This window comes from Lepidothrix coronata, unplaced genomic scaffold, assembly GCF_001604755.1.
Source record: "Lepidothrix coronata isolate B3197 unplaced genomic scaffold, Lepidothrix_coronata-1.0 Scaffold14, whole genome shotgun sequence".
NCBI lineage: Eukaryota > Metazoa > Chordata > Aves > Passeriformes > Pipridae > Lepidothrix > Lepidothrix coronata.
Genome location: NW_016690194.1, coordinates 9,371,502 through 9,397,547, shown reverse-complemented (window position 1 = coordinate 9,397,547; position 26,046 = coordinate 9,371,502). Strand labels below are relative to the sequence as shown.

The 26,046-nt window shown below is 39.9% G+C and overlaps 2 protein-coding genes across 6 annotated transcripts in view; both read right to left on the bottom strand.

Annotated features, from left to right (window-relative positions):
* The window catches only part of MARCH3 (membrane associated ring-CH-type finger 3), a 64,178-nt gene extending 53,789 nt beyond the window's left edge, over nucleotides 1–10,389 (bottom strand). For both annotated transcript variants that reach the window (XM_017806310.1, XM_017806311.1), the window contains exon 1: nucleotides 10,233–10,389. The gene's annotated coding sequence lies outside the window, so the exon portion shown is untranslated. The remainder of the gene's footprint in view (nucleotides 1–10,232) is intronic.
* A 6,624-nt stretch (nucleotides 10,390–17,013) lies between these two features.
* Nucleotides 17,014–25,268, bottom strand: CUNH5orf63 (chromosome unknown C5orf63 homolog). 4 transcript variants are annotated; one of them, XM_017806282.1, is made up of 7 exons: nucleotides 25,004–25,268; nucleotides 23,809–23,896; nucleotides 23,180–23,246; nucleotides 22,362–22,428; nucleotides 20,289–20,409; nucleotides 18,165–18,221; nucleotides 17,014–17,424 (listed from the first exon to the last, which is right to left on the bottom strand). In XM_017806282.1, the coding sequence occupies exons 1-7, from the start codon at nucleotides 25,033–25,035 to the stop codon at nucleotides 17,257–17,259; spliced, it is 600 nt and encodes a 199-aa protein (XP_017661771.1). In that variant the 5' UTR covers nucleotides 25,036–25,268; the 3' UTR covers nucleotides 17,014–17,256. The 4 variants fall into 4 exon arrangements, with proteins under 4 accessions (XP_017661771.1, XP_017661768.1, XP_017661770.1 ...); XM_017806279.1 differs by lacking the exon at nucleotides 25,004–25,268 and adding an exon at nucleotides 24,003–24,386; XM_017806281.1 differs by lacking the exons at nucleotides 18,165–18,221; nucleotides 25,004–25,268 and adding an exon at nucleotides 24,003–24,399.
* Nucleotides 25,269–26,046: the final 778 nt, after the last annotated feature.

The window sequence follows — 26,046 nt, the reverse complement described above, 5'->3', positions numbered from 1 at the left end:
CTAGACTTTCTGTTGGCTATTCCAGCACAATACACAAAAAAAACCTAAAAGACATGAAGAGGGAGGAGTTTCAGGTTTTGCCTATCTGGATCACATAACACACAAAACTGCTTATTTAATGAGGTCTGTTTGTACTGCAACTTGCAGCTGCTGTGATAGTAAACCTCATCGTATCTCTAAACTCGGGCCTTAAGCTGGTCTTTACACAGATGCAAGGAGACTGCAGAAAACGGTTTGTTTTTTTTCTGTAATTCTTACAGATTTTTCACATATGCTCTGTTGCAAACTGCCTAGGTAAAATGAAAGACCACTCTCTTCTGCCTTATTTGCAAATGACCAGAAAACCCTTGAACTCTGCTTGACAACACTGACTACACTCTGATGAAGGTGAATCTCTAGAACTGTCTGGGATTCATAGTTCACACTAGACTCAAAGGATAATTCAAGTATTCTTCAGCATTATGCCTGAGACTAAGAAATATATTAAATACTAACACCAGTACTAAAATTTTGTTCATAAGGATTCCCTTCAAAAATTAATTTAATCAAAACCAACATCAAGACAGAATTGCTTTTAGTAATAGTGGTAAGAAGAGGGAAGGGAAATACTGATTTTACCTATTTATCATAGAAAGCAAGCAAGTAAAAAAAAACCAACCTGTGTTCACATATTTACAGTTCACTATATATGTTGTACAGAACATATACAGATTGGAGAATATGGAGAATATTCATATTACAATTAATCACCTATAGACACCACTCTCAGTGAACAAACTCAAACTACTCTCATCCTTTTGCAGTACAGTTATTGAACACCGGCTGTTGGAAAGTCAACAGAACAGCCTTGAAATTTAAAGTTGTATTTCCAAGCAACATTATGCTTCTGTTGTTTATTGCTGCTTAAACATCTTGGCCTACGGCATTTACAATCCAAATAAAATAAAGCAACAGAATTTAAATTAGAGGGAAATACGAGAATTTATTTAGGTAAATGGTGCTCACGTCTAGATAAGTCACATTTCATAGTGCTGCAGTGCTTATTTATGAGATAGGACTGATACTTAACTAAAATGGACTGTCAGTTCTAATTATAGATAGCTTATGTTGAAAACTACGGGCCAAGTGGTCAAGGATAGCTCTTCCAAGTGGAATCACAGAAAGCTGAGGTTGGATGGGACCTCCAGAGTCATCTTGTCCATCTCCCCATTCTCCAGCATGAATATATAAACTCTTAGCAATTACCATTCATGTGTCATCGTCAGTCAGCAAGTTTCCTTGAAGGCATTGTGTGGCAGGCATTTATCTTCCAGAAGGGTAGAGACAAGAGGCAGAGACAAGAACCTTTGAGGGACAAAGTCAAGAACAACTTACCACATACGGGAACACAAACAAGAACACAGGGGTGATCACACGAGGTTCAGTGCAAACAATGTAGTTATTTGTGACTTTGAAGAGGATTTTAATTTGTTTCCATGGAGGCATCCAAAGAGAAGGTGACAAATCAGTGTCAAGGACTGCTGTGGCCAGCAGGAAGAGCAAAGTTAGAGCAATATACAGTTAATTGCCTGCAGGATATAGTCAGAAAGACCATGTAGGACAGCATTCAAATTAACTCATCTATTTACAGAACAGGAACAGGTTTTAGCTTGTGTATACTGGTAGCACTTACAGAAAAGAAAATCAAAGCTTTGTTTTGCTTCCATGTTCCCCGAGTGAGTCTCAGGTGCTGCCAAGACCAGAAAGATCTTAGGCTATGTTGGATCCCAGTACAGGGCTCAAAAAATCTCCATCTGGATCCTATCCCCCAGCTAATGACTGTCACATCTGCATTCAATGAGGAACTAAGAGCCTTCTACCTTACCCAGATTAAACAATCATCCATGCTGCTTTCTGTCCCAATAAAGAAAAAAAGATGTTACCAAAGAGATTAGTGTCCTCCTGGGAGAACAGTCCTATTACCTGCCCACTGCTCTTGGTTTTAATTCCTCTGCAGAGCACTGAGGGCTGACCCTGTCCAGGAGCCAAGAGCCCACAAAGCTCCCTAACAAGAAAAACGTCACCTGAGTGCTCTTTTCAAAAGATGGTGAGAGAACTGATTTAAAGCATATTACCTGAAGCCAAATCTGTTTAACCCAGACAACTGTATGTGAAAACATGAACCTAGAAGTTTCTACAGGTTGCTGCAGCAGCCATCTGCATGGTGTACCCTGTATTTATAACCTTGGGTTATTTCTGCTGTGAGTGAACGAATACTTGCTTTCATAACCGATTCGACTTCAATCATCGTTGCACAACTCTACCTACTTATCCAAATAACCCCAGGCTTTTGGGCATTTATTCAACCACTTAATTTAGCACGAGGGGACAGTTCCTACCAACAACCAAACCCAGGTCTCAGTCTGGCACCAGCAAATGTACTCCTGTAACAGTTGTGATATAGAAAAGCTTTCTGTTCTGCTTCAAAATTCTGCTGAAGTTAATAGCAAATTTCTTTTTTTTCTTTAATAACTACAGTTTTCAAAGATAAATGGGGTTGTGTTTTCTTTTCCTTCTTACAGAAGCTTGAAGATTCTCCTACAAAAGTTTGAAGATTACACAGACCTGAAATTATATGTCTCTTGCCTCTTCCTTTCTGACTCATAAGTCAGTTTATAATCCATTATTGAAATTAAATTAAATACTTCTTAGAAAGGACTTGCATTTAAAAAAATTATACATCTTAAAGAAAAAAAATCTGAATAGTCATGGGACTCTCTGATCAAATTGTGAGCAAACAAACCACTGGCAAACTACTTAATCACATTCAACCTAAACACAAGCCATATATGTGAAATGGACAACAGACAACTAACAGCTAAGATCAACTAAGTAAAACAATATGCCAGGCAACCTAGGAATTTAAGTAAAAGTAGCCACCTAAGTTTTACCTGATTAGATATAACTATTTCTTCTAGTGATATCATATTCCATACTTTTCATAATGAGTAGATTAAATTAAAAACTATTCCTAACAGGGGCACAGAATTATTTTAGATTATAAGGCTATGCATTTCAATAGATTCTTGGCTTTCATGCCTCAGTTAATCCCTTCTAAATGTATTTTCAGATCATAATACTACGACTCAGCTGGTTCTCAAGAAAAGAGAGGCAGAGATGAGAAGATTAAAAAATCAGAGAAGGCCCAATGAAGATCCTACTGTAGAGAGTTGGTTAGCAGCAGAGAAACCTACACAACTCTTACTTTTTCTCACTGTGGAAATAGTCTGTTCACGGCACTGTTTGCACGAAACCCAACCCCCAGCGTGGCAGGTGCCTGAATCAACTTTATTGAGAACAACAACACCTTATACAGGAGCTTCAAAAAGTAACAAACGATGTTTAACCAATCACATACAAGTATTCCACGGAGCATGTGCAACAGAGTGCCAGGAACTACATTTCCCAGGATGCCCTTCGGCATTCTTCCTGTGAGACCATCTGCCACGGTCTGTCGGGAGACAATAAGGAATGGCTGAAGGAAGAATTCTTCCTAACATTGTTCCTAACCTGAGAAATTCAGCCCATACCCTCTCTAAGCACCAGTGCACAACAGCAGGGGTGACAAGATGCATTTGCTTCTAAAAACTGCAACACTTCCTGTCTCATGTTACACTACTGAATAACCTCCTCATTCAATTTTTATGTGGGATTTTCAAAACTTAAAGCTCAGATCAGAAATTTCAAACCTGCATTTTTCACTTTTACTTCTTAGCCAGCAACTCACTATGACTAATATCAACAAAATATATGAGATACTGGAAGCGCTCTTTTAATTTGCTTTTGCGTCACTGAAACTTTGGGGATACAAATGATGCTCAACAATTACACTGATTCTTATTTCCATTGTTTACAGTTTTCTTTTAAATCATACAGTGAATGATTCTTTGCCATTATGAAAAATGTTATAGAATGGGAGAAGAAAATAACTCTTTTGTGACAAAATTTTTCAACAGCAGAAAAAAACCCCAAACTTTTAAAAAGACAATTTCTTCAACTTATTATTTGAGTTTTTACAGTGGCATACATAGAAACCAATTAGTTTTAATCTCCATTCAATTTTATGGAATGCTTCCACAAGAGCTTTTAACTCAAAGCTAAGACTCCGGTAAGGACAGTGTGAAGATGATGAGAACTCTGCTTATATTATCCTCACAGAGACAGCAGAATTGCAATTTTCATGTGTTTTTGATCAAAAGTATTATAGACATAATGTTCAAAACTGCTCAAAAATTGCTCTTTAGGTTTACATTACCCATGGGTACCTCAGAGCAAATTTCCTTACACAGCCACTGAAGTACACACAGCAGAATTCAATCCAGAGGGGCAGAAGTACAAAGAAAAGTAACAGTTACAATTGTGGAAAGCAAAGGGAAAATATTAAAAGCTAATTTTGATTAATCAGTAGGACTAAATTACTGCATTAAATGCTAATATTTTTAATCACAGATATCTGAAGAACCATAATTCAGAAACCTCTCTACCTTCTTTTAAACACTTGGCTGAAAGAAAATTACCTTTCTGAAGACTTGCTGAAGTTATACTGATTATTTATCTGGCAAAGCCCAGTCACAATCTGGGTTTTTTTGCTAGCTTTTTCCGACACACCCTACTGTGTGTGCAAATATCACGGATTCTTCCAATTGCAACTACTTCTGTCACATATTTTCTATAATGCCCCACTGTTTCCCACCCATACAAGCTGCAAAATAAAATTGCTTTCCCATCAAACTTTACAGGGCCAGAAATGGAGACATGTTCATAGAGGTTGAAGTCATCTTCAAGTAAATACATATAATTTCTAATAAAACTCGTAGGAAACAGCATTTTAAAACTGTTTACATAATATATTTAATGACTGTAGGTTGTTAAAATGGATGGAGATATACTTAAAATTAACAGAGACACCTTATGCTGATAGTGTCAGTGTTGGGGACCAAATATTAATTTACCAAATAGCAGAAGAACACTACAGATGAGCCAAAAGACTTACAGATATTCATGTATGTTACCGCATGGTAATATCAGGGGCAGATTTGTTCATAACCTTCAATTTAGTGGAAATACCGAATTTAAAGACTGATAAACTCTTTTGCTGTCACTTCTTTCAAGTATGCCTTGCTTTCTTTGTCAGTTCATACTGGTTACTAACTTTTTGGCTACAACCTGTTTTATAAATAGGCCCCTCATCCTTTCTGTGTTATTTGAGATATCATGATGTCAAGCCCTGAGTTTCACCAGCAGGAATAAATCTAATATTGCTAATCTATGGCATAAGCAAATCAAACTGAGTGACAACTACAAGAGAAGGCTAGTTGTTAGGAAACAAGGATGCTAGTAACGAGCACTTCTCAGAACAAAACATGGAAAATGCACTGCTGTTGGATGGGAATTTGCTACAACATCCATGTATCAAATAAAATTTACACCATTGTGGCCTGTTTTTAGAAAGTCAGCTTATAAGAATCTGCCTGGCAGCAGCAAAACAACAATAAGAGAGTGAAATAACCTGAGAAAAGGGGCAGCAACAGAGCAACTTCTGCGTCCTAGGACAGAAAAATGCTTCAATCCAGTTTATGGCTTTGTCCAGTCATGCTGTCCCAGGTGCAGAGACCACAACAACTTGTGTGTCTGTGCAGGAAAACCCTCTCCAAATACTTTGCAAATTCCTTGCAGCTCTAGGCTGGTATACACAGGCACATCCATACCTGCTTATTGCTTTGGTGCTTGCTGGAGCCTGGAAAAGCTCCAGTCTGGGGGTCACTATGGGACATCATGGCAGGGATGATGCCAAAGGAGGGTACTTTTACAGACAAAGGTATTTTTGCAGACAAAGAATAACTTCCACCTACCTAATTTTTCCAGCCAGGCCAGAACTGTATGACTGGTTTCTGGCATATGAGTTAATATGAGGTAATGCCTTTAATGCAGCCTGGAGTAGAGACAGAACAATTTCTCCTCTACTTGCTAAGAAATCCTTAAATGTACCCAAAGGACCCATTAGATGGGGCTGGGCTGCATGCTAGCACAGCTATACAGCTCCTGAAATAGAGCAGGCTTCTATCTGCAGCTCTTAGCATGGGGAAAGCGAGCAGACAGGCACCTGTCTGTACCCAAAGAGGTACTCAAGGAGGCACGTGTATCTACCCCATCTTACAGGCACACTGCTTCCCCATCTCCTTAAGCAAGATGTGGTTTTCACTCAACTCTAAATAATGTCACTGCTGAGAGAGGAAAAAATAAGAATAGGAATGTACAGCTGTCACTTAAAGTGACAAGGTCCCAGGAGCCAGAAATTTCTCATACTCAGTGAACCAAATTGACTAAAGTTGCCCCATTTAAGTCAAACTACATCAGTGCCAGGACTACATTCCCTTTAACCCTTGTACTTCGTTCTTGTTCCCTCCCTTTCATTGGTAACTTATAGTGATACAGCTTTGGGTACTGAATTATCTCCAAATTAGTCTTACTGAAGTATCCTGGAGCAGGAGGATGTTTGAAGGTTCCCTTGGCTCACAGGGGATGAGACAAACTCAGAGTGTGGGGCCTAAGTTTGGCATACCCGGCCAGCTGTTCAAATCCCCACAAAGCTTTAGGACTGACTCCATCACAGCAAAACCAGGGAGGTTGTGGATAACAGATTAAGAGCCAGCTCTAGTCTGCTCTCATGCGAAAAGTCTCTTCCACCAGTTTCTCCATCAGCTGTGTATTTTTCCCTACAACAAGGGAAGACATCTCCCATGTAGGCAGCTCAGGAAGCCCCTTTCCCACCCCCAGAAGCCCAAGTCTGTTGAGATGCAAAAAGGACACTAGGCAGTCCATGATGCTTAGCCAGATTGTTTCATTCCTGCTTCATGGTTTACAGGTACAAATGTCTTGGGCTTTGAAAAACTCTCTCTATGATTAAATAGTCCCATGCACAACTTGTTTGTTCTTCACATAAAATGCACTGCTAAGAAGGGGACACAATTCAAAATAAATTGTAAATGAAAAGGGGAAAAAAAGCAAACACACAAACACATGGAACATGGAATTTTATACCCTTTACTAATCTCCCTGACAGAATCAAAGAAATATCACTGTGATCACTGCAGTAGTCCTAGTATGGGGGCAAACACAGAAGGGTGATTGAAATCCTTGTCCTGAACTCTTTAGAGTGCTCAGGCCTACATTTTAAAAGGGGAAGCATATCAAGGAATGAAAAAGGTGTGAGGTAAATATTGGCAAAATGGTAAAAAATTGGGGAAGTGCAAAAGCTCAAGGCAGAAGAAAGGAATTATGGAAGGATGCTAAAGTGCCAAGATGTAGACATACTCCAGCTCAGAAACAGACATGTCAGAGACAGATTTAACACATGGTTTCATTACAGCTAAATGTTGTGAGAATCAACAAGGCCTTCTAAAACTATTTTGAATTAATGGGTATCACATAAAAAATGGAGGTTTTTCAACGTGAAGTTCACCCACAAGATACCAAATCATTATACTGGGGAAAATTTAGTGAGGGATTTAATCTCTTCTCTTAATACAAATCATTTGGATTTAGTTCATGGGATCCATCACTCTGTGAGTACCTCTAAGATCCCAGTGTTACACCGGAGAGATAACCAGCTTAGGTTCTCTAATGAAAGGGGACACTCAGGGTACTCAAGGGTGCTCAAGAGAGAGAAGCCTGTTGCACTGACATAGGTTCAGGATGGGTTTAATGTTGATCCCAAACACAAAGGTTGGAAACTAAACATTTCACCCGAGAAATGCCAAACCAGAATGTTCTGATACTTTCAGGGGGAGAACTTTTTAGTTTTCCACAAAACCCTTTAGTGTCAGGATGAAAGCAAGTACCAAGACATCAGAATTTTTAACACACACTCTTTGAGAGTTTTCGCAGAAGAACTGTGGCCAAGTCATGCTTGGTTTCAGGAATAAACCACTTCTCCCCCTTTCCCTCCCTCCTCTTCTCTCAAAACCACAACAACTTTGACTGCCATCAGGACAGGGAGAATTTTATATTAAACAATTGCCCTCAGCCATTCAGCTGAATTAAGTCAAAGGGACTGCTGGCAGGCTTAAAATAGGCATGTGTTTAAGAGCTTTGCTGGCTTTGTTGCCGCAGTGGAAAAAAAGGAAGTTAGAGATGCATCAATCTGGAATTGAAAATATCATCAATATCTTCAAGACACAAAATATAATTACAATTATTAATTAATTCTGGTCTACGTTGCTTAACTGAGAGCAAAGTGAGAGACAGTAGCTCTTTTCCCTTTCCTGTTGCTTTTTATTCATGTGAAAACAGGTTCAGTAATCACAGGAAAGAAAAATACAAGACTGTATGCTGTGTGAAGAGGTGTATCATGGTAAGGGCACTCAAAAATATTTACAGCACAGCACTGAGTGGACTGACACGGCAAGGATGACACAGACCTAAGGCAAGAATTCCTTGATAAGTGTTCTACTTCGTGTTATCACTTCAACAATTTGGAGTACTTTGATTTTGTTACAAGCCTTCCTGCACTGTGTCACTAATAATTTTCCTCCCTTTAGGACTGTGTGTCTAAGCAGCAGGAAGCATTTCTTCCTGCCAGCTTCCATAAGTAAAGGAAGACACCTTCTTCAGCAGTGGAAATCTGCTGTGCCTACTTTTGTAATGCACTCACATACTTCTCATCAGTCTACAATCCATGTTCTAGTTTAAAGGAAGGATGCCCACAATGGCTCTTCCAGGCCTGCTCTTCCTAGCTGGAGTCATCTCTAGGGTAATATGTCATTTAGTTAATGATGGTGTGAGGATGAATCCATTCGGGTGGTCATCAAAAACAGCCCCTCTAAAATTTGTATCAAGAGAGCCTGGAGAATTGCAAAGAGCACGCTATGCAGATATCAGCTGTATTTTCAAATGTAGATGAAGTTTCTGACTACACACATCTCTGAAAGAGTTTGTATCTGCTGCAGAGGAGGAGATCCTACACAAATTCAGGAAGGTGTTGTAACAGAGTAGACAAAGGTAAACTGTCCTTTTAGATAAGCCACATAGTTCAGTGGCAACATGCCAGGTTTCTTCTCTTCCCTGATGTTTTTCTTTTCTTTTTCTCACTTACTTTCCCTTCTGATGTTCTCCAAAGCAACCAACAGGTTGTGAACACAACCATACATACATCCAGTGTTAGGAGAGTCAACTGAGGCATCAGAAACAGCATAGGCACACGAATCCTGTTACAGACATGCAAATGAAGACCTCATAGAAGTGGGCTTGATACAGAATTTACTTGTGAAATCCTCTGGCCTATAATAAGCAAGAGATCAGAACAGACAACAAAATCACTTCTGACTGGGAAATCTGGCAGCCACTGATCCATGTGTTCCCAGAGGAGTCTGGTACCTGAGTGAGCCTGTAACCCCTGCACACAAAGTATTCCATCATCTGGAAGTTCCAAAACACTGTGATAATACTGTGAAAATAATAATGCAGAAATACAAGTTGCAACTTCACTGCTTCATCAGCCTAACAAACAGCAGCAGACTAAGCCATTAGCAATTATTTGAAGGTCAAAACAAGTAATCTCTAATAGATAAATATCCTCTGCTCTCACTTGTATCATGACTTGGAAATAACTAGGTTACTCTGTGGAGTTAAGACACTATTTGGTACATGCCCTGCATTCACCATCAGCAGCGTATGGCCAAAGTGAGTGCAACACGGGATTAAATCTAAGTTTAAAGAAACTGTTTGCATTTAAAGTTAAACTCCTCTGGCATGGGCAAGTACAATAACTGAGTAGTTTCAAAATCCCTTGTATTTGCAGAAAGCCATATGATCCCTGGCAATTAAAAGGTGGGAGGGAAAAAAGGGAAAAGGATATGGAATCCTAAGGCTGATTCCTAAAAATGGCTATGATTTGTATAACCTCTATAACAGAAAGAAACTGTCTTTTCTCCCCCTGTTCCAAAGTCCTGAAGGTAATTATGACTGAAAGAGCCTTCAACTATGTCACTTCAAGCTGGACATTATTACTCTTTACATGCCTTTTTTTTAATGAAAGAGTTAAAATTAAACCTCAGTTGTACTACTGGAAAATGACGATAATAATAACAACAAGAATAAGAATAAAAAAGAAGCAGCAGTTTATTCCTGAACAGAAAGCACAAGCCCCCCCCATAGCCAGGCATTACCATTTGCATGTGTTCCATTGCACTTACTTCCTCCACACGGACCTTCCGCTGTCCTTCCAAAACACAAACGAAACAGCCAAACAAACAAGGAGCCAGGAGCAGAAGCCGCCAAACCCCAAGCGACCCACGTACCGTGCCTTCGGTTCGGCTGCTGTCACAGGACCCTGCTGCCATCAACCCCTCCTCCTCCTCCTCCTCCTCTTCTTCCCCCGGCGGTACCCACGGAGCAGAAGCGACACAAAGGAGCCGCGAGGTAGCGACAGCTCTCTGTAAGTCCTGGTGATAAAGAGAACGCTGCCCCAGTCAAGTCTAGATTAAAAAAAAAGGCAAACCAAACCAAAACTACAAAAAAAATCCCCCAACAAAATAAACACCACCACCACCACCACCCCCCCAAGAAAAATAAAAGAATTCAAATTTTTCTTGTCACAACGTAGTTAAAACCTTAAAATAGCTGTTTCTTGATAGTCTGAGAGAAAAAGCTTTTCTGGGGGCCTGCTGTACCTCTGCCCCTGTGGAGCTCATGTTGATGCCAATGAAAATGTCCAAGTTGCTGAGACTCAGTTAAAGCTGGATCTAAAATGACAGCTTGGAGTTCCAAAAATAGCAAGGAATAACCTACAGGAATCCTGAAGGCAAATATTTTTCTTTGCTTAACTATAGCTCTCCATTTCCCTGCCTTTCTCACTCAGCCTTGCTTGCTTTGTTCAGAAATAAAGGAATGTTGCAGGGCTGAGAGAGCATTTCATAAGACTGCTGTGTTTCCTTGATACAAGTGCATATTAAAGCACCAAGACGTACTGAAATTTTACTAGAAGCCAAATCACAAGGGAAGGAGAAATCACCTACTTTCTCGTTAGTGGAACAAAAACCCCCACCTGTATTTGCACCCTCAGCGACACAGGTGCTCTCCCAGGTGGAAATGGAAACAGCACACAGGCGCCACCTGTGTATTAAAATGAAAGGGGAGAGCGCAGCCTGGTTGTTTGAGTCACTCAGTATAGCTTAGCAGGACGCAAATGAGGTAAACTGAGCAGAAATGTGGATGCTCACTGGAGTGGGAATATTAAGTCACCTGCATCCCAGCCTTGCCAACAGACCTTAGTGACAGCTCCTGACACCTTTGGAGACCTTTTTGCAATGGCTGTATCGCCTCCTAGAGTAGAAGCTTAAATCTGCATCTAGAACTATACACACATCAATCCTGTGTGCCTAAATGTGGTTTCTGACCACCTCTTTTTTTTTTTTTTTTGTCTTTAAGCATCTGAATCTTGCAATGATGCTTTTAAAGCACTTGTCTTCAACTTAACATTCTGTTTTGTGAGATACAAAATTAATGATCCTGGTTACCGGTGGATTGATGTCCTCTATCCCACAGACTTTCTTCCACAGCAGCAATATGCCTTCTGCATGAGAGATGTTAAATGTCACAGTCAGCACAGAGCTACTCCTCTGCTGTTTGCTTGGGAGCTGCCACCTGGCCAAAATGCTTGGGGGCTTGATTCAGAATGATTTTCTGCACTGGGGGACATGGATAGAGAGACTTCTGTCACCTTCCTGGAAGCAGATCTTCAGGGAATGTTCAGGGAATGTCATAACTGGCAAAAAAATCCAAACCCCAAAACTCAAACCAAAAACAAACCAACAAACAAACAAACTCAAAGCACTCCCCCCCAAAAAAAAAGAGAAAAAAAGGAAAGAAAAAAAATCACTCCTCCAAAACAAAAAAACCCACCAAAACCCCCCCAAACAAACAAAAAACCCCACCAAAACCCAAACTTACAAGAACAAACCCAGTAATCTATATCAAAAGTTCTCCTTTTGTCTCAGGAAAACTGAGTAGATTTAGTTGTGTCTCATTGCAGTTAGATTTGTGTATGACTGGGAGGGATTTAGTTTATGTTCTGTGCATAGAGTTGCAACCAACCATATACACTCCAGAAGGCAGCACTGAGGAAAAATGAGGAAGGTCTGGAGTGCCCTCAGTCCCTGCAGTTCATTCCATAGACAAGACAGACTCCTGAGAGTATTTGTCCTCTGGAGGAACTCGTTTTACCCTTTGGATATCCTGGTCATGTGTCAGTTATCATTGGAAGATGAAGACCAAGAACTAGAGTTTCATCTGAAATGCTGCAAGAGGTGAGGATAGAGGACAGAGGGTGGTTTCGTTGTTCTTACTATGGTTTTGTTTTGTTTTGTTTTTTGCTGAAGCAGCACAAATCAGTATTCAGTTGGAGTTCCCTAACTGGAAACTTTTTTATTCAGGTGTATCTCACTGCTCCAGTCTTGCCTTCCAAGGACTCAGGTTTGGGTATACAAGGTAAAACAGCTTCACAAGAATTGGATGGAACTTCTTGCCAGCAGGACACAATAGGAAAAAAAAAGATATGTTATTGGTAGAGTACAAGGCAAAACTGTCTGGAAAGTAATGAAGAGAAGAAAAACTGAGATATGATCTTGTAAACACTTGCACATGGGGCTTTGTTTACTTCCACGTGTAGCTAATCCAGATGGCCATATGATTAAAGCTGCATCTGAGATTATGTATCACAGGGCAGTTTGGACAGGAAGACACTGTGCTAGGAGTTCTATTCTTGAAAAGATGAGATGATCTCTTCTGTATACTCTATATGATTTAAAGACACAAATAATGAGTCAGAGAAATAGAACATATAAGCAACTAAGCCTGGTGGGTATTTGCTGTTAATAGTTACTGGTAGAAGACAGGACACTGTGTATGTGCCTTTTAATTGGCCAGAAATAGGAAATAAATTCATCTTGCATTCAAGCTGTTTTTACATTACAGGGATAGTGCATTATGGACTTTTGCACTCCTGCTAATACTCACCGTCAAAAGGGTAAATTGCTAGTTTTCACAAAGTTGCATAGTGCTCTGTAAGTATATATTCAGCAGGGACATATGCCTGCTCATTTTAATATATGTGTTATACTTTAACACATTTATTAGAGAGATGCACGTGCTGGGAGACTGCTGCATTTATTATATGCAAAAAGAAGAAAAAAACCACTCAATTTACATATGATTCATCCTTTCTTGTTTTTTGGAAAATGAAGGTGGCAGACCACTAAGTCACACAGTCTTCCCACGTGTCAAAAGAAATGGAAAGTAATTAACTATTTGATGATAAGTTCTAGACCCACTGAGGTTACTAAATTATTTTGGGTATAGGGTCACAAATTCACATTACTACTTTTAGGATTGATAATGGCAGGGAAACAGAAGATGATGCTGAAAGGCTTCTCTGTGTGATCTGCTGCTTAGAAGATGTGAACTCTTAGTGTTCTTATGTGAAGGTAGTAATTGAATGCCTTATTCCACTGGCAGGGCTGATGGCTTTGGAAGAGAGGGTGGCCTCCTGGAGTTTTTACTTCAGTGTTTTGTATTGTCTGAGAAAATAAAAGAGAAGGGAATAATATCTCCACCAACCTGAACACAACTTAATTTTGCAATGAGAAACCTGCAGTGGCACCTATGGTACAAAATGGACTGTCACACCTTTTCTCCTCACGTAGTCCTTCAACAGTTCTCCTGTAAACAATTTATAGCATGGCTCCTTCTCTGAACTGTGCCATCAATGCTCCTTATTCATGTGTTTTCACCTCCTATCCCTGTGTCCAAACTGATGAGAAGAGGGCATTTTACCACCTTCACCCTAGAGTCCAGGCCTGTTCCTTACACATGGGTTTACTTTTGCTACTTTTGTTGACAAGGAAAATAAGACTGAGGAATGCACAATACAGGATTTTTTTGACTGCACACCAGAAGAAGGGTTGGAAGAAGCAGCCACTCCCTCTCTGTATGTTATATGCTATTAGCACCCACAGCCACAACTAATGGAAAACCTTCATTTCACTGTTAAAGGCCACACCATAGACAAAAGCTATTATGGCAATCATATTACAAAATACAGGGGGAAGAATATCTGGCACTGCCTACAGAAGAAGATCTCCACAGTCTAAGAGAATAAGGAACAAGGGATTCATCATCTTCTAAAATGATTAAGAAGTTTGCTTTTACCTTCTATTTTTTTTCTTACCAAATCAGACCTTATTAAAAATAAAACAAAGGCAAGTCCACATGACCTCTGTCCTCCATATCTTTGAGGTAAAGCTGCTGTATTTTTGAAGAGCACTTGATCCTATGGTTGACAAATGCTCTATGTAGTTCTCTTACTACAAAACCTCAGTAAGGAAAAACCTAGGCCTTCTGAAACCATCTCACATTACAAAAGAAAAGCAAGTGGTGCTTGCTTACAGAGGTCATTTGGACCTATTATTTAACAGTAACTTGTGGTACAGTTAGAAGTTTGGCTGTAGCATTAAGAACTGCAGAAAGTATAGATATTGTTGTCTCTAGAGCCCTGCTTTATAATGCATTATAATGGCCAGTCTTCGCGAGCGAAGATTTGGGAAAGGTCATTAACCCTTCGAGCCTGCGCAGTGGATTTTTTAGGTGAGACCCAGCGTGCGCTGAACTGAGCCCACCCTTTAATCCTGAGGTTCATCTGCCGGGGCCGAGTGAAACTCGGACAGTGGCAGTGAGGGTCTCAGAACGTAGGTTTGTTTAGAGTGACCTTCTCTTAGATGGATTGCCTCACAGGGCTGACGAGCTCCATCTGCCCGGGGGGCCGGGAATCGAACCCGGGTCGCAGCGGTGAGAGTCCTGCACCCTAACCACTAGACCACCAGAGGCCCCCAGAGCCCTGCTAATGGTGATGAAAAGCACCATGGATGGATGATTTGGCTGAACTTACCTGAAGTTCTGTGCTATAAAAATGGCACAGGTCTCCCTCCTGGGAAATCTTGGATAGTTTCAGGCCCTGAGTGGACTCAAGCTGATAAAACTGGAAAAAAGTTTTCATTTCTTACTCCCCACTGCCCAGAAATTTTTCATCTTGCAGAATACATCAGCATCAGATTGTAAATTATCTGTCAAATGCTAAAGACACTGTAGGATGGGGCCCTAAAGGAACAGCCCATTTTCACCATAGGTGGCTTCTTAGTAAACCATTCTCCAAAACTTAAAGAGTCCATAATGAATTCTACTGTGCCAGCTGGGCATGGTGTCTGGATTCTTCCATCTGTGAAGAATTTTAAATTCCCAATGATGAGAGAAGACTGAATATCACCACAATAGGAAGAACAGAAGTGCAGCATGTAGGGATTAGTTTCCATGTCAGAGAATCTATTAAGCAGATCAAAAATACCAGCAACTTTCTCCAGTGCTTATTACAGACTATTTAACTTAATTGACTTTTCCTCAATCTGTCGTTCTCCTCCTCCTGAAAATATATTTAACTTAGGCATTCTGTCTACTTCACATCCCTGCATTGCCAACAATGCCAATGAAGTAACTGCAGTAATCCTTGATAAAATGGCACTTGCCACGAGATAGATGCATTTGTAGTTGTGTTGCAGACAGAACTGAAATGTGGTTCTTTTCTGACAAAACTTCCTGCAGAAGATAAAATAAAGTGCAACATATATTCACCTCACTAGAAGAAAAATAAATTATTCAGTGTTAAAGTGTTAGTAGCAGCTTTATCAAAAGTGTTGTGATTTTTCTATAGATATGACTCTGCTTCAGTCAGTGTGTGGTGTTTAATCAAGTGTCCTTTTAACTTAAATTCCCTCTTCTCCATTTCAAATGAGAACTCGGGATAGACTCCCACACTTCTTTCAAGGAAGCCTCTTAGAGACCTACAGGTTACATGTGCTAACCACCCTGAAACACTGGTGGACTGATCCTGGCTGGATGCTACAAGCCCATCAAAGCCACTCTTTGAGCACCCTCACCAGCTGGACAGGGCAGAGAACATACAACTAAAGGCTTGTGGGTTGAGATGAGGACATAGAGAGATCACTCACCAATTCCTGTCACAGGCAAAACAGACTTGACTTAGGGAAATTAGTTTATTATCAATCAAATCAGAGTAGGGTAATGAGAAAAAAAAATCTGAAAACCACCTTCCTCCTACCCCTCCCTTGTTCCCAGGCTTAACTTTATTCCCAGTTTTCTCTCAGCAGTGCAGGGAGATAGAAAATGGGGGTTGTGGCCATTTTGTCACACATTGTCTCTGTTGCTCTTTCCTCCTCAGACTCTTCCCCTGCTCCAGTGTGGGGTCCCACCCATGAGAGACACTCCTCCACAAACTTCTTCAGAGTGAGTCCTTCCCACAGGCTGCAGCTCTTCACAAACTGTTCCAACATTGGTCCCTTTCCACAGGGTGCAGTCCTTGAGGAACAGGCTGCTCCAGCATGGGTCCCCCACAGGGTCACAGGTCCTGCCAGGAAACCTGCTCCAGCACAGGCTTCTCACAAGGTCACAGACTTCTTCAGGTGCATCCACCTGCTCTGGTGTGGGGTCCTCCAATGGGCTGCAGGTGGATGTGTCAGCTTCCATGGGCTGCAGGGGCACAGCTGCCTCACCAGGGGCTGCACCACAGGCTGCAGGGGAACCTCAGCTCCAGTGCCTGGAGCACCTCCTGCCCCTCCTTCTGCTGACCAGGCGGTCTGCAGAGTTGTTCCTCTCACATGTTCTCACCCCTCTCTTTGGCTGCACTGTCGCTGTGCAGGTTTTTTTCCCTTCTTAAATATGTTATCCCAGAGGTGTCACTACCATTTCTGATTGGCTCAGTCTTGGCCAGGAGCAGGTCTGTCCTGGAGCTGGCTGGCATTAGCTCTGTTGGATATGAAGGAAGCTTGTCAGCTTCTGACAGAAACCACCCCTGCAGCCTCCCCAGATACCAAAACCTGGCCGCAGAAACCCAATATGAACACAGTTCACTTTATCTGTTGTTATGGAGCAGCATTTATTCTGTCAGTGCAAAGCCTGCCCAGGAGAGCAGCAAATGAGCTACCAGTGCAGCTGGACTGGGTGATTAATACAAAATAGAACACAAGTCACTGTATGTTCCAGAAAACACAAGGCCAGATAATGCATACTGGTTTTCCACACAGTGCGCAGTACGTTTTGCACAGGCCTTTCAGATCCATACCAAAGCAGCTGCATTTTCCTCACTGGTTTTCATCATTTTTGCAACTCCAGTTTCTTAAGTTGGTCCTCAAACTTTTTAATGTCCACTCGATGCTTCATTAGGAACTTCCCATTTAAATGAAAAACAGGTATGTCATATTTGTATTTATCATTCCATGCCGAGTTCTCTGGAAGTGTAATATCTACCTCCTGCAAAATAAACTGTGATAGAAAAGAAATATGTCAATTCCTACTGGACACTGAAAAATAATGCCTATTTATCTTTTGATCAATAGTTTTCTGAGAAATGCAAGGCTGTTTTCTTAATGCTTTAGGATTTTCTCTTTCTGTTGTAGATAATTCCTCATTTTATGAATACAAAATGTATATAAACACAAAGGACTCTTTGCCTAGCTCAGGATTATATTCTTGTTCCTCTGTGTAGAACCACTTTCCTGTGAACACCAACCACAACAAATATGCAGCCAGCAACACAGCAGAGTGAAATAACTCTTAATGCTTCCATTAACAGTTTCATCCTTCAAGAGAGACATCAAAACCTGCTTGAAGAATGGCAAAAATTGCAATCACATATAACTCAAATACTCAAAAGCCCCACTTATTAACATCCTTCCCAAATTATATCATTACCAGACTCATGAAACTTGTAAATTCTTCTTTCAGGCAAGGCAACAGTATTTACAAAAGCAGTGGTTTCAAGAACTATTGCAAAAAGGTGTATATTTGTTTAGTTTGCCAATACTTATTTCAGCATTGTTGTCTCAAAATGCTTTTGGATAATGAGTTTTATGGAAACCTGTGCTGAAATTGTCTTGAAGAGGTCATCCATGAAAGAATAACAGGTGCACATAAATCCAAGCAATTTTCTTTTACAAAGAAAGAATCCCAATTAACTGTTCTTTCTATATATAGAAAACTTATACAGCATTGCAATACGTTACCCTTCTCTTATATGGCTCAAGAACTTCTTTTGCTTCATCACATAGAGGGCATGGTTTCTAAAGAAAATATTCAGAGCAGCTTAAAGCATACAGTAAAACACACAGGTCATTTGTACAGTAAAGTAACATACACAGACAGGAGTGATCACCTGAACCAGAGCTTCTTTAAACATGATCTGAAACACCTACTTCTAATTTCCTGCATGTGAATTACTTTGGATTAAATAGTCTATTTTTATTCACAACTAATCTTAACTGTATTTCCCACACAGTCAAGTCCTTGTGCTCTGAAAAACTATGCAGGATACTAAAGATCAGCAGTGCTGTGTTCTTAATAGTTCTCATTGGAGGGATTGGCATATCTGATATTAGTGACTGGAAGGAACATCCCAGAATCCTGCACATCAGTTCTGTAACATGCCAGGCTCCTTTCAGGAACTTCTAGGAAAGAATATGCTCTTACTCTCATGGCAAGCTTAGGCACTACATGGTACTGGTAAGATTGGAACCGGTTTAAAATCAATAGTGAACTATTTTAACAAACAGCCAAATCTGTTTAAAAAGTCGATTTATATTAGTGCATATTTTCAGTAGAAGAATGCAACAATCTCTGACATCACTTGCTTTATGTTGATTCGTAATTGGGCTTTCTCTTTTGGACAATGTTCTCCATATTACAGTGTCAAAATGGACTTTTATTGCTCAGGTAGTAAAAATCCCTTCCCAAAGTAACATATGCTGGGCTGACAACTAGATCTGTTAGATAACACACAAAGCAGAAGGGACAGTTTTATTTCTGCAGATAATTGCCATTTATGCTGCATAGCTGGATTGCAGTTTTGTGGCCATTTTAAGCTGTCACTGCTGCTTTTGTGCTGGCTTAAACACTGAAACAGCTGCACAATAAAACAAAACAGAAGACTTGATCTGAACTAATAGCAACCTTGCAAAAAACAAAAAAAAGGTTTTGTTGAAGCAGTTGCTGCATGAATCCTTCTGTTGTCAAAAAAGGAGACTGCAAGGGGAAGACTATTTGGTAGTGCTAACTTTTATCAGTTTGAACAGGCTGCAGAAGACATAGGTCCCTTCTGCCTTCTCTTTTCTCTTTATTCTTAAAAACAGGAAGGAGTGAAAAAATGAGGTAATTAGCATAAACTAACAGTGCAAATGAGCTTTCTTTTTTAAAGTAGTTTGCATTTTGCTTTGCAATTGCCAGTGGTATCAGGGATGAAAAACATTTAAAAATACTTTAAAAAAAAGCCACTTTAGAGAACTGCTCAAAATCTGCTATTAGAAAATTTGATTTCACACAGTGTCTTACCAGTTAGAAATTTTAAGACACAAAGAGCTTTTTTCCCAAATATTAACCCACATAAAATCATTATTCCCTACCTTATCTCATTTGGATTATTAGTGAGTTGATGCTGAATCAGGCAGGAGGAGACAAACATGTTTAAAGTATAGTTTTATAGCATGCATTGCTCTGATTAAGAAATAGATGGTGACCTTTTATTTTTCAACCTATTAATTTTTTATACAGTTTAAACACTCCTGTATGGCTAGTGATGGAATGAACAAACATTCAAAACACCCATACTGATGTGAACATTCTCCATGCTTTGCATTTCTAGTTATCCTACTCTTGAAGGAGAATCATGTCAATATAGCATAACCTGCTGTGTGCCATCCTTTACAATAAAGTGCAGAACTTTGCGGATAACAACTGATAACAATTCATGGAAGGTGACAGTTCACAAATGACCATTCCTGCTCATCACATCTGTTTTCTAAATATTCTTAAAAATCGTGCCTGCTCATGACACAGACAAACCTTTGCCTGCTTTGTATCTCTTGGTGTTACACTGCCAAAAAACCAAAAAGAGGGTAAAGCAAAATCTACTCTTTCTTCATGCTACGAGCACTACTTGGATATATTTTACAGTCTCACAGGTAGTGCTGAAATTGAACAGCCTGGCATACAGAAACCAGCAAAGCAAAATGCTCAATGCTACATAAATTTGAAGGGGACAAAAAGCAAGGACGAGCCATTTAACCTGGATTCAGGTATGTCAAAGCTGATAAACACACAGTCTTGCCTGGCTTTATTCTCTGAACAACTTTTACCTTGGTGAATAAAGTAAGCACAGGCTTCTTTGCACTGGTTGAGCAGAGTTGTCTCCCCAGTGGACTGGATGAATGTCTTGCCAGCTGCAGTGTTCTGCTCAGAAAACAAAGCACCATCATCCTGTTCAGGCAAAAATAAAATGTTTGTTTGTGGCAAGTTTTAGCTCATGAAATTTAATATTAAGACAAATGTGATACTTCAATCACAGTTCTAAAATAAGACAAAATCAAACCATTTTCCCAGGATTTTTATGCTCACAGTATCACCCCATTCATCAGACAGATGGTTTACTATGCAGCAGGCCAGAAACACTGTGTAGCTCAAAAACTGCAGTTCCATTAAACAAAACTCAAAAAACCAAAACACCTCTTGTGGAAATGCCTCTTCTAAATTCCCCAACACAAATGTTGACATAAATGCATCACGCTGTTTCAACAGCACAGATGCCAGTTAGAATTACATAATTAAAAATGCAAAGTGCTGTGCTTTGAACCTCTGTAATCTTGCTGCAGTGCCTGACATATTCTACTTACTCAAATTATTCCATCAAAAAACTAATCTGTATCTAATCAGAATATTAATATACTGCTTTCTGCAGTGAACAAAAAGCTGCAGCCGAGACAGTTTAAACTGGTAATATGAAAAGCATGCACGAAAGCATGCATGAAAAGTATTGCACCCTTCCTGCAACAGCAAATTAATTTATGGAAGTTATTAATGGGTTTATGATTTGAGAGTTTAAGTAAATTTAATGTTATGCTGGAGTCTTGAAGTCACCTGTTCATAAGACCACTAATAACAACAGTGCTTCCTGCAAACTTTTGTCTTAATGTGACCTTTACAAAGCACTTTAGGACTGAGGCAAAAAACAGAGAAGCAAAAGGGAGTCTGCATGCGGACTATCATCAGACATGATACCTGATACCAGCATTTACACTGGGAAAATCAAGTCACTTTTACACAAAGCAAAACTACTTCTGTTCGGGCACAACTTCCCTGTAGTTCTACTAAAGGCAACCCCAAAACCACCATGTAATGTCACAAGTTTAAACAGCTTAAGTGTGAGCAGGACTACATTGCAGCTGGTAAGCACATTTTAGGATGTACAGTAAAAAAGAGCCCAGTGGATTCACTGAATCTCTCAGTACTAATATTACAAAGCTTTATTTTACAGAGGACAGTTTAGCCAGCATAACCATCAAGGAAGAACATTGCAGTGGACTCTCAACTTATCTGCCGTAAATATAAGCAACAACCACAAGAAAAATCAAATGGGTGACAGGACACTGCTCCACTAGTCTGCACAGCCAAAAGACACTAATTTGTCCAGAGGACTCTGGCAAGGGTAACTTGCCATGTTTCCAGAAGAAGATTCAACAGAGCAAATGCAAAAAAAGGGATTATGCTTTGAAAATTAGAACACAGCTTCAGATACTAGAAAAGAAAGAACAAGATTTTTTTTTTTTCTTTTTGGCCATGTATAATTAAAGTAATCTAAAACAGTATTCTGCAACATGTAGTATTTGGGTTTACTGTTTATTTTCAGACAGAAAAGGTTCTCTAGTACTAGAGTCAGAGCAACTTCCTGTCGCTGCAAAGTGACTGGCAAGCACATGCTGACAAAGGTCACAGTCCTTGTCAGCTACTGCATTTATTTTACATAGCTAGGTGGAAATGTGGGAACTGTCTGGGATTTTACATATTAAATACAGAAATAAGCTTGGAACCTTTTGGGAAAATGCAAACCTGGATGACAGTAAGACCCTCAGTTGTACTTAGGAATTTTTAAGTTTATAACAGATGTCCAGAATGGATGAGGAACATATGCAGCATCTTGGCCTGCTCACATGCAGGATAAAAATGCAAAAACAAATAGTCTGCTTTCTGAAAATTTTTTAATGGATGCTTTTGTTGCTAGCCTAGCAAGCCAGATTTTGTGCTTTCAAAACAAGGAAAGTGGTCTCAAATTGTTTTGTGGACAGCAGAATGAATAAACCCAAGATTTCCATGTATCACATTCTCCCTGACACACACATATGTGTATAAAATGGCTCTGGTTCAGTCCTATATACCTCCTTTTTGATACCTCCATGCTCTGGTAAACTGGAGTCCAGGGGACAACTCCTACCAAAACATTAGCTAGAGGGGAACACATAAAACAGCATCAGTACCTAAGCTTCAAGATCTCATAGAAAGAAATCAGCTAGCAGTGCCTTACTTCCTTACCAATTTTATATAATTACAAGCAAACTACCTTTGGAATTCAGCAGCAAATCTTCATTGACCAGTACTACCAGTGAAGGAAGAATGTGCTGTTTCCAGGGTTAGCATAAGACTGGCTGAATGTTTTTATAAATAACCTAAGGAAAATAGAGTCCTGTTTGTCTGTTTATTCACCTAAATAGAATGATACCAAGGCCATAATGAAATGCCAGTTCCAAATGGCTTGAAGGACTAATCCTGATTCATAAAATTGACGCATCTTCATCCAGGCCCCAGCCATGCTCTGATCTTCCACCAGCATAAAGCACCCTGAAACAGCTCACCTTGAGGGAAGGTGAAACACTGTCAGATGGCTTCATGTTCCCCACAGTGCAGATAATGCAGCCTGACTTCCCTGGCAGCATCGTTAGGGTGGCAAGGAGTCAGACCTGCCGCATTTAACCTGGACTAAAGTTCTGCCCCCATAGAAATTTTTTTTCAGCAGAATTTACTAATCTTATTTTACTGAATTTAGCTAAAATGTCATGGATAAAGCCAACTATCAGTGGTTTTGCACAAACACTGACAGGTTTTAATATTGTGAATAGTTTAACCCTATACTTGTGGCATTGCTGTTGGTCAGGAGCTGGTAAAAGCAAATCTCCACTCATTCATCAGGCAAACCTACTGCACGAAATCTGCCACATGATTATTCTGGATCTCTCTCTAGACTCCCTCCATGTGACTATAAAGACCTGTTTGCAGAAAAAAAAAATTAAAGAAGTATGCTTGCAAATTTGAGAACTTACCTTCCCCTATACTACAATGATACAGAATGATTTAATAAATATTGGAGTCTGGACTTGGCCCATGCTCTACTTTGCAAAGCCAAATTGGACTCATTTCCTGTTAACAGAATTTCCATGAACCAATAAATCCTCATCTGTTGGAAAAATAAAATGTGACATTAAAGCTAGCCATTATTTAGATGAGATAATTATCTGTGTAAACTTTATCTTAGCATCAATCAAGGAAAGACAAGCATAGGTGATTTTTTTCTCCAAGTATGTACCTTTTAATAATATGAGGAAGGACTTAGAACTGAAAGAGAATGGGAAAGCAAGTGGGGGCAAATATCAGAATGCATGCTGATGGCCTGTGCCAGTGGTGGTTTAAAATACCTGTCTCCTGTCATCCCTCACTCAAAACCAGCTATGGCCATCAAGGAAAACAAACTTCCTGGCAGCCTGCTTTTGATTACCTACCAGCAAAACAAGAAAATGCTGAACAAGAAAATAAGGTGCTACAACAACAGACCGAGAAGCACATGTGGATGGAGACACCAAATCCTGTAGCTCTGGAGATCCTCACAAGGCTTTTACCCCAGTAATCTTTCAGAGGAGGCCTGCAAAATACAAAAAGATCTTTTTGCACATGCCTATAACTCTAAAGGTCTCTCAGGGAGAATCAGGTTCTTACATCAACTCAAAATTCAAAATCATCAGTAATACCACTTGTTCCTGTGAAGTGGTGTTATATAGCCAGCAGTGCATGTTTCCATGCATTCTTTCCTCCAAAGTACAGTAGCCTGGGGTAAATGCCACAAGCACATGGCATTCCACCCCAGAAAGGATAAACATGTCATTCCATTCCAAGGTGCAGCACATTTTGTTCAGTGATCCCTCTAGCGGTATCCATCACAGACTCTGGTTCAAGGACATACTCCCAGTTTCAGACAAGTTAATAACATCCAGTACGCTGCTGTAATGGCCTTTTCTGAAGACTAGACAGAACTTGCATAAAGAACAAACTGCTATCACAACGTAAAGTTGTAACAGTTTCAAAGACAATAGGAGGAATAGTATAACGCATATAATATATAAATCACATGTTTTATATTATATACAACTATTTAATATAGTATATAACTATGTACTATTTCAACATACTATATTATGTATTATATTACATCATATGAATAACATTTTTATTGTCTTAATATATATTAATAGCATCAATAGAACAATTATGATGCTATCAATACATTATTAGTACATTGTAGCATATCTATTAAAGCTATTGTATTAATTATATTAATATTAGATAACATTTTACATTAGTATATTATAATACATAATACAGGATAATATACTGTGTAACATATAAAATACATATTATATATTACATACAATAATGTATATGATATACTACATATAAGGTAATACGTATAATATGTAATTATACTATACCTATTATACTATAATATAAAGTATATATTACTATATACTATATACACTATAATATAAAGTATATATTACTATATACTATGAATACTATAATATATACCATTACTGTAGACTTTAATACTATACATTATGTATTTAGTGTCTATATTTGGTACATATAACATATATAGTATATCTCATATATACAGTAAATTAATAATAATAACAACGATAATAATTTTTCAACATCTCTATTTGGAAAGTTTCCAGCTAAATGATCCAAGTACCGGGGTCGAGCCCAGGCTGGCACAGAGTGCATCCAGAAGCTTCCCCATCACCTCCCCTAACGACAACCCCTGGCTGCTGATGCTGATACTTCCAAACGAGCAAATACCCCCGGCAGAGAGAAGGATCCAGAGCCCATCAGCAAAGAGAAGTCCTCCCGGGGAAACCTCATCCCGGGGAATCGCGTCCCGGGACCGCCGTCGGGACTTGGGGGTTCCCGGCGAACGCTGCCGGGGCCTGGGCTCAGCCCCTGCCCGGGCTGGACTCACCCACCTCCTGCCCGCGGGGCTCCGCCGGAACGCCGGGGCGGCGGGCGGGGCCCCGGGGGAAGAACCGGGTGTGACGTTGCACCCTGGAAGGGAAGGAGGTACACAACGATTCCTGAATGGTGGGGGGGGAAAGGAGCGGGGAAAGTCCGGGGGAAGAAAAAAATCGGAAAGCTTTATTAGTAAGTTAGAGATCTGGCGTGGAAAACGGTCTGTTAGTCCCTGACCTGCTATATAAGCGCATGGCGGTGGGTTTTTGGATAAAACGAGTGAATAAAATGAGTTTGGGTAAAAGGGTGAAAGGGGAGAGAGAAAGGAAATTAAAAACGGAAAGGGAGAAAGGAAATTAAAGTCGGAAAGGGGAAAGAAGGAAGGGAAAGAGAAAGAAAAAGAAAAGAAAGAGGAAAGAGAGAAAAGAAAGAGGAATAAAGAATTTTTGAGTATACGAATAAATCCAGATTGAGTTGGAAATACGCTCAAATTAACACAATGGGTTTCAATAAAAGCAGGAAAGAGATTGGTTGAAATAAATTATCGAGCTGGTAGATCTAGGGAGAACGCTTTCTCCACTGAAATGAATTGCCACACTCTTGTCTGAACCTGTGAGCTTTTTGTCCTTCCAGTTGTGACAGATACATGGCCATGATACTTGGCCATGAGAGATGGCCATGGCAAAAAAATTGGTGTACTGTGCCCTTCTTGGCTCTGGGTGCTCCATTTGATGACTGCAAAGTGTTTCAGTTGTCGGGTGTGTTTGAATTCCTTCCTCCAGAAATGTT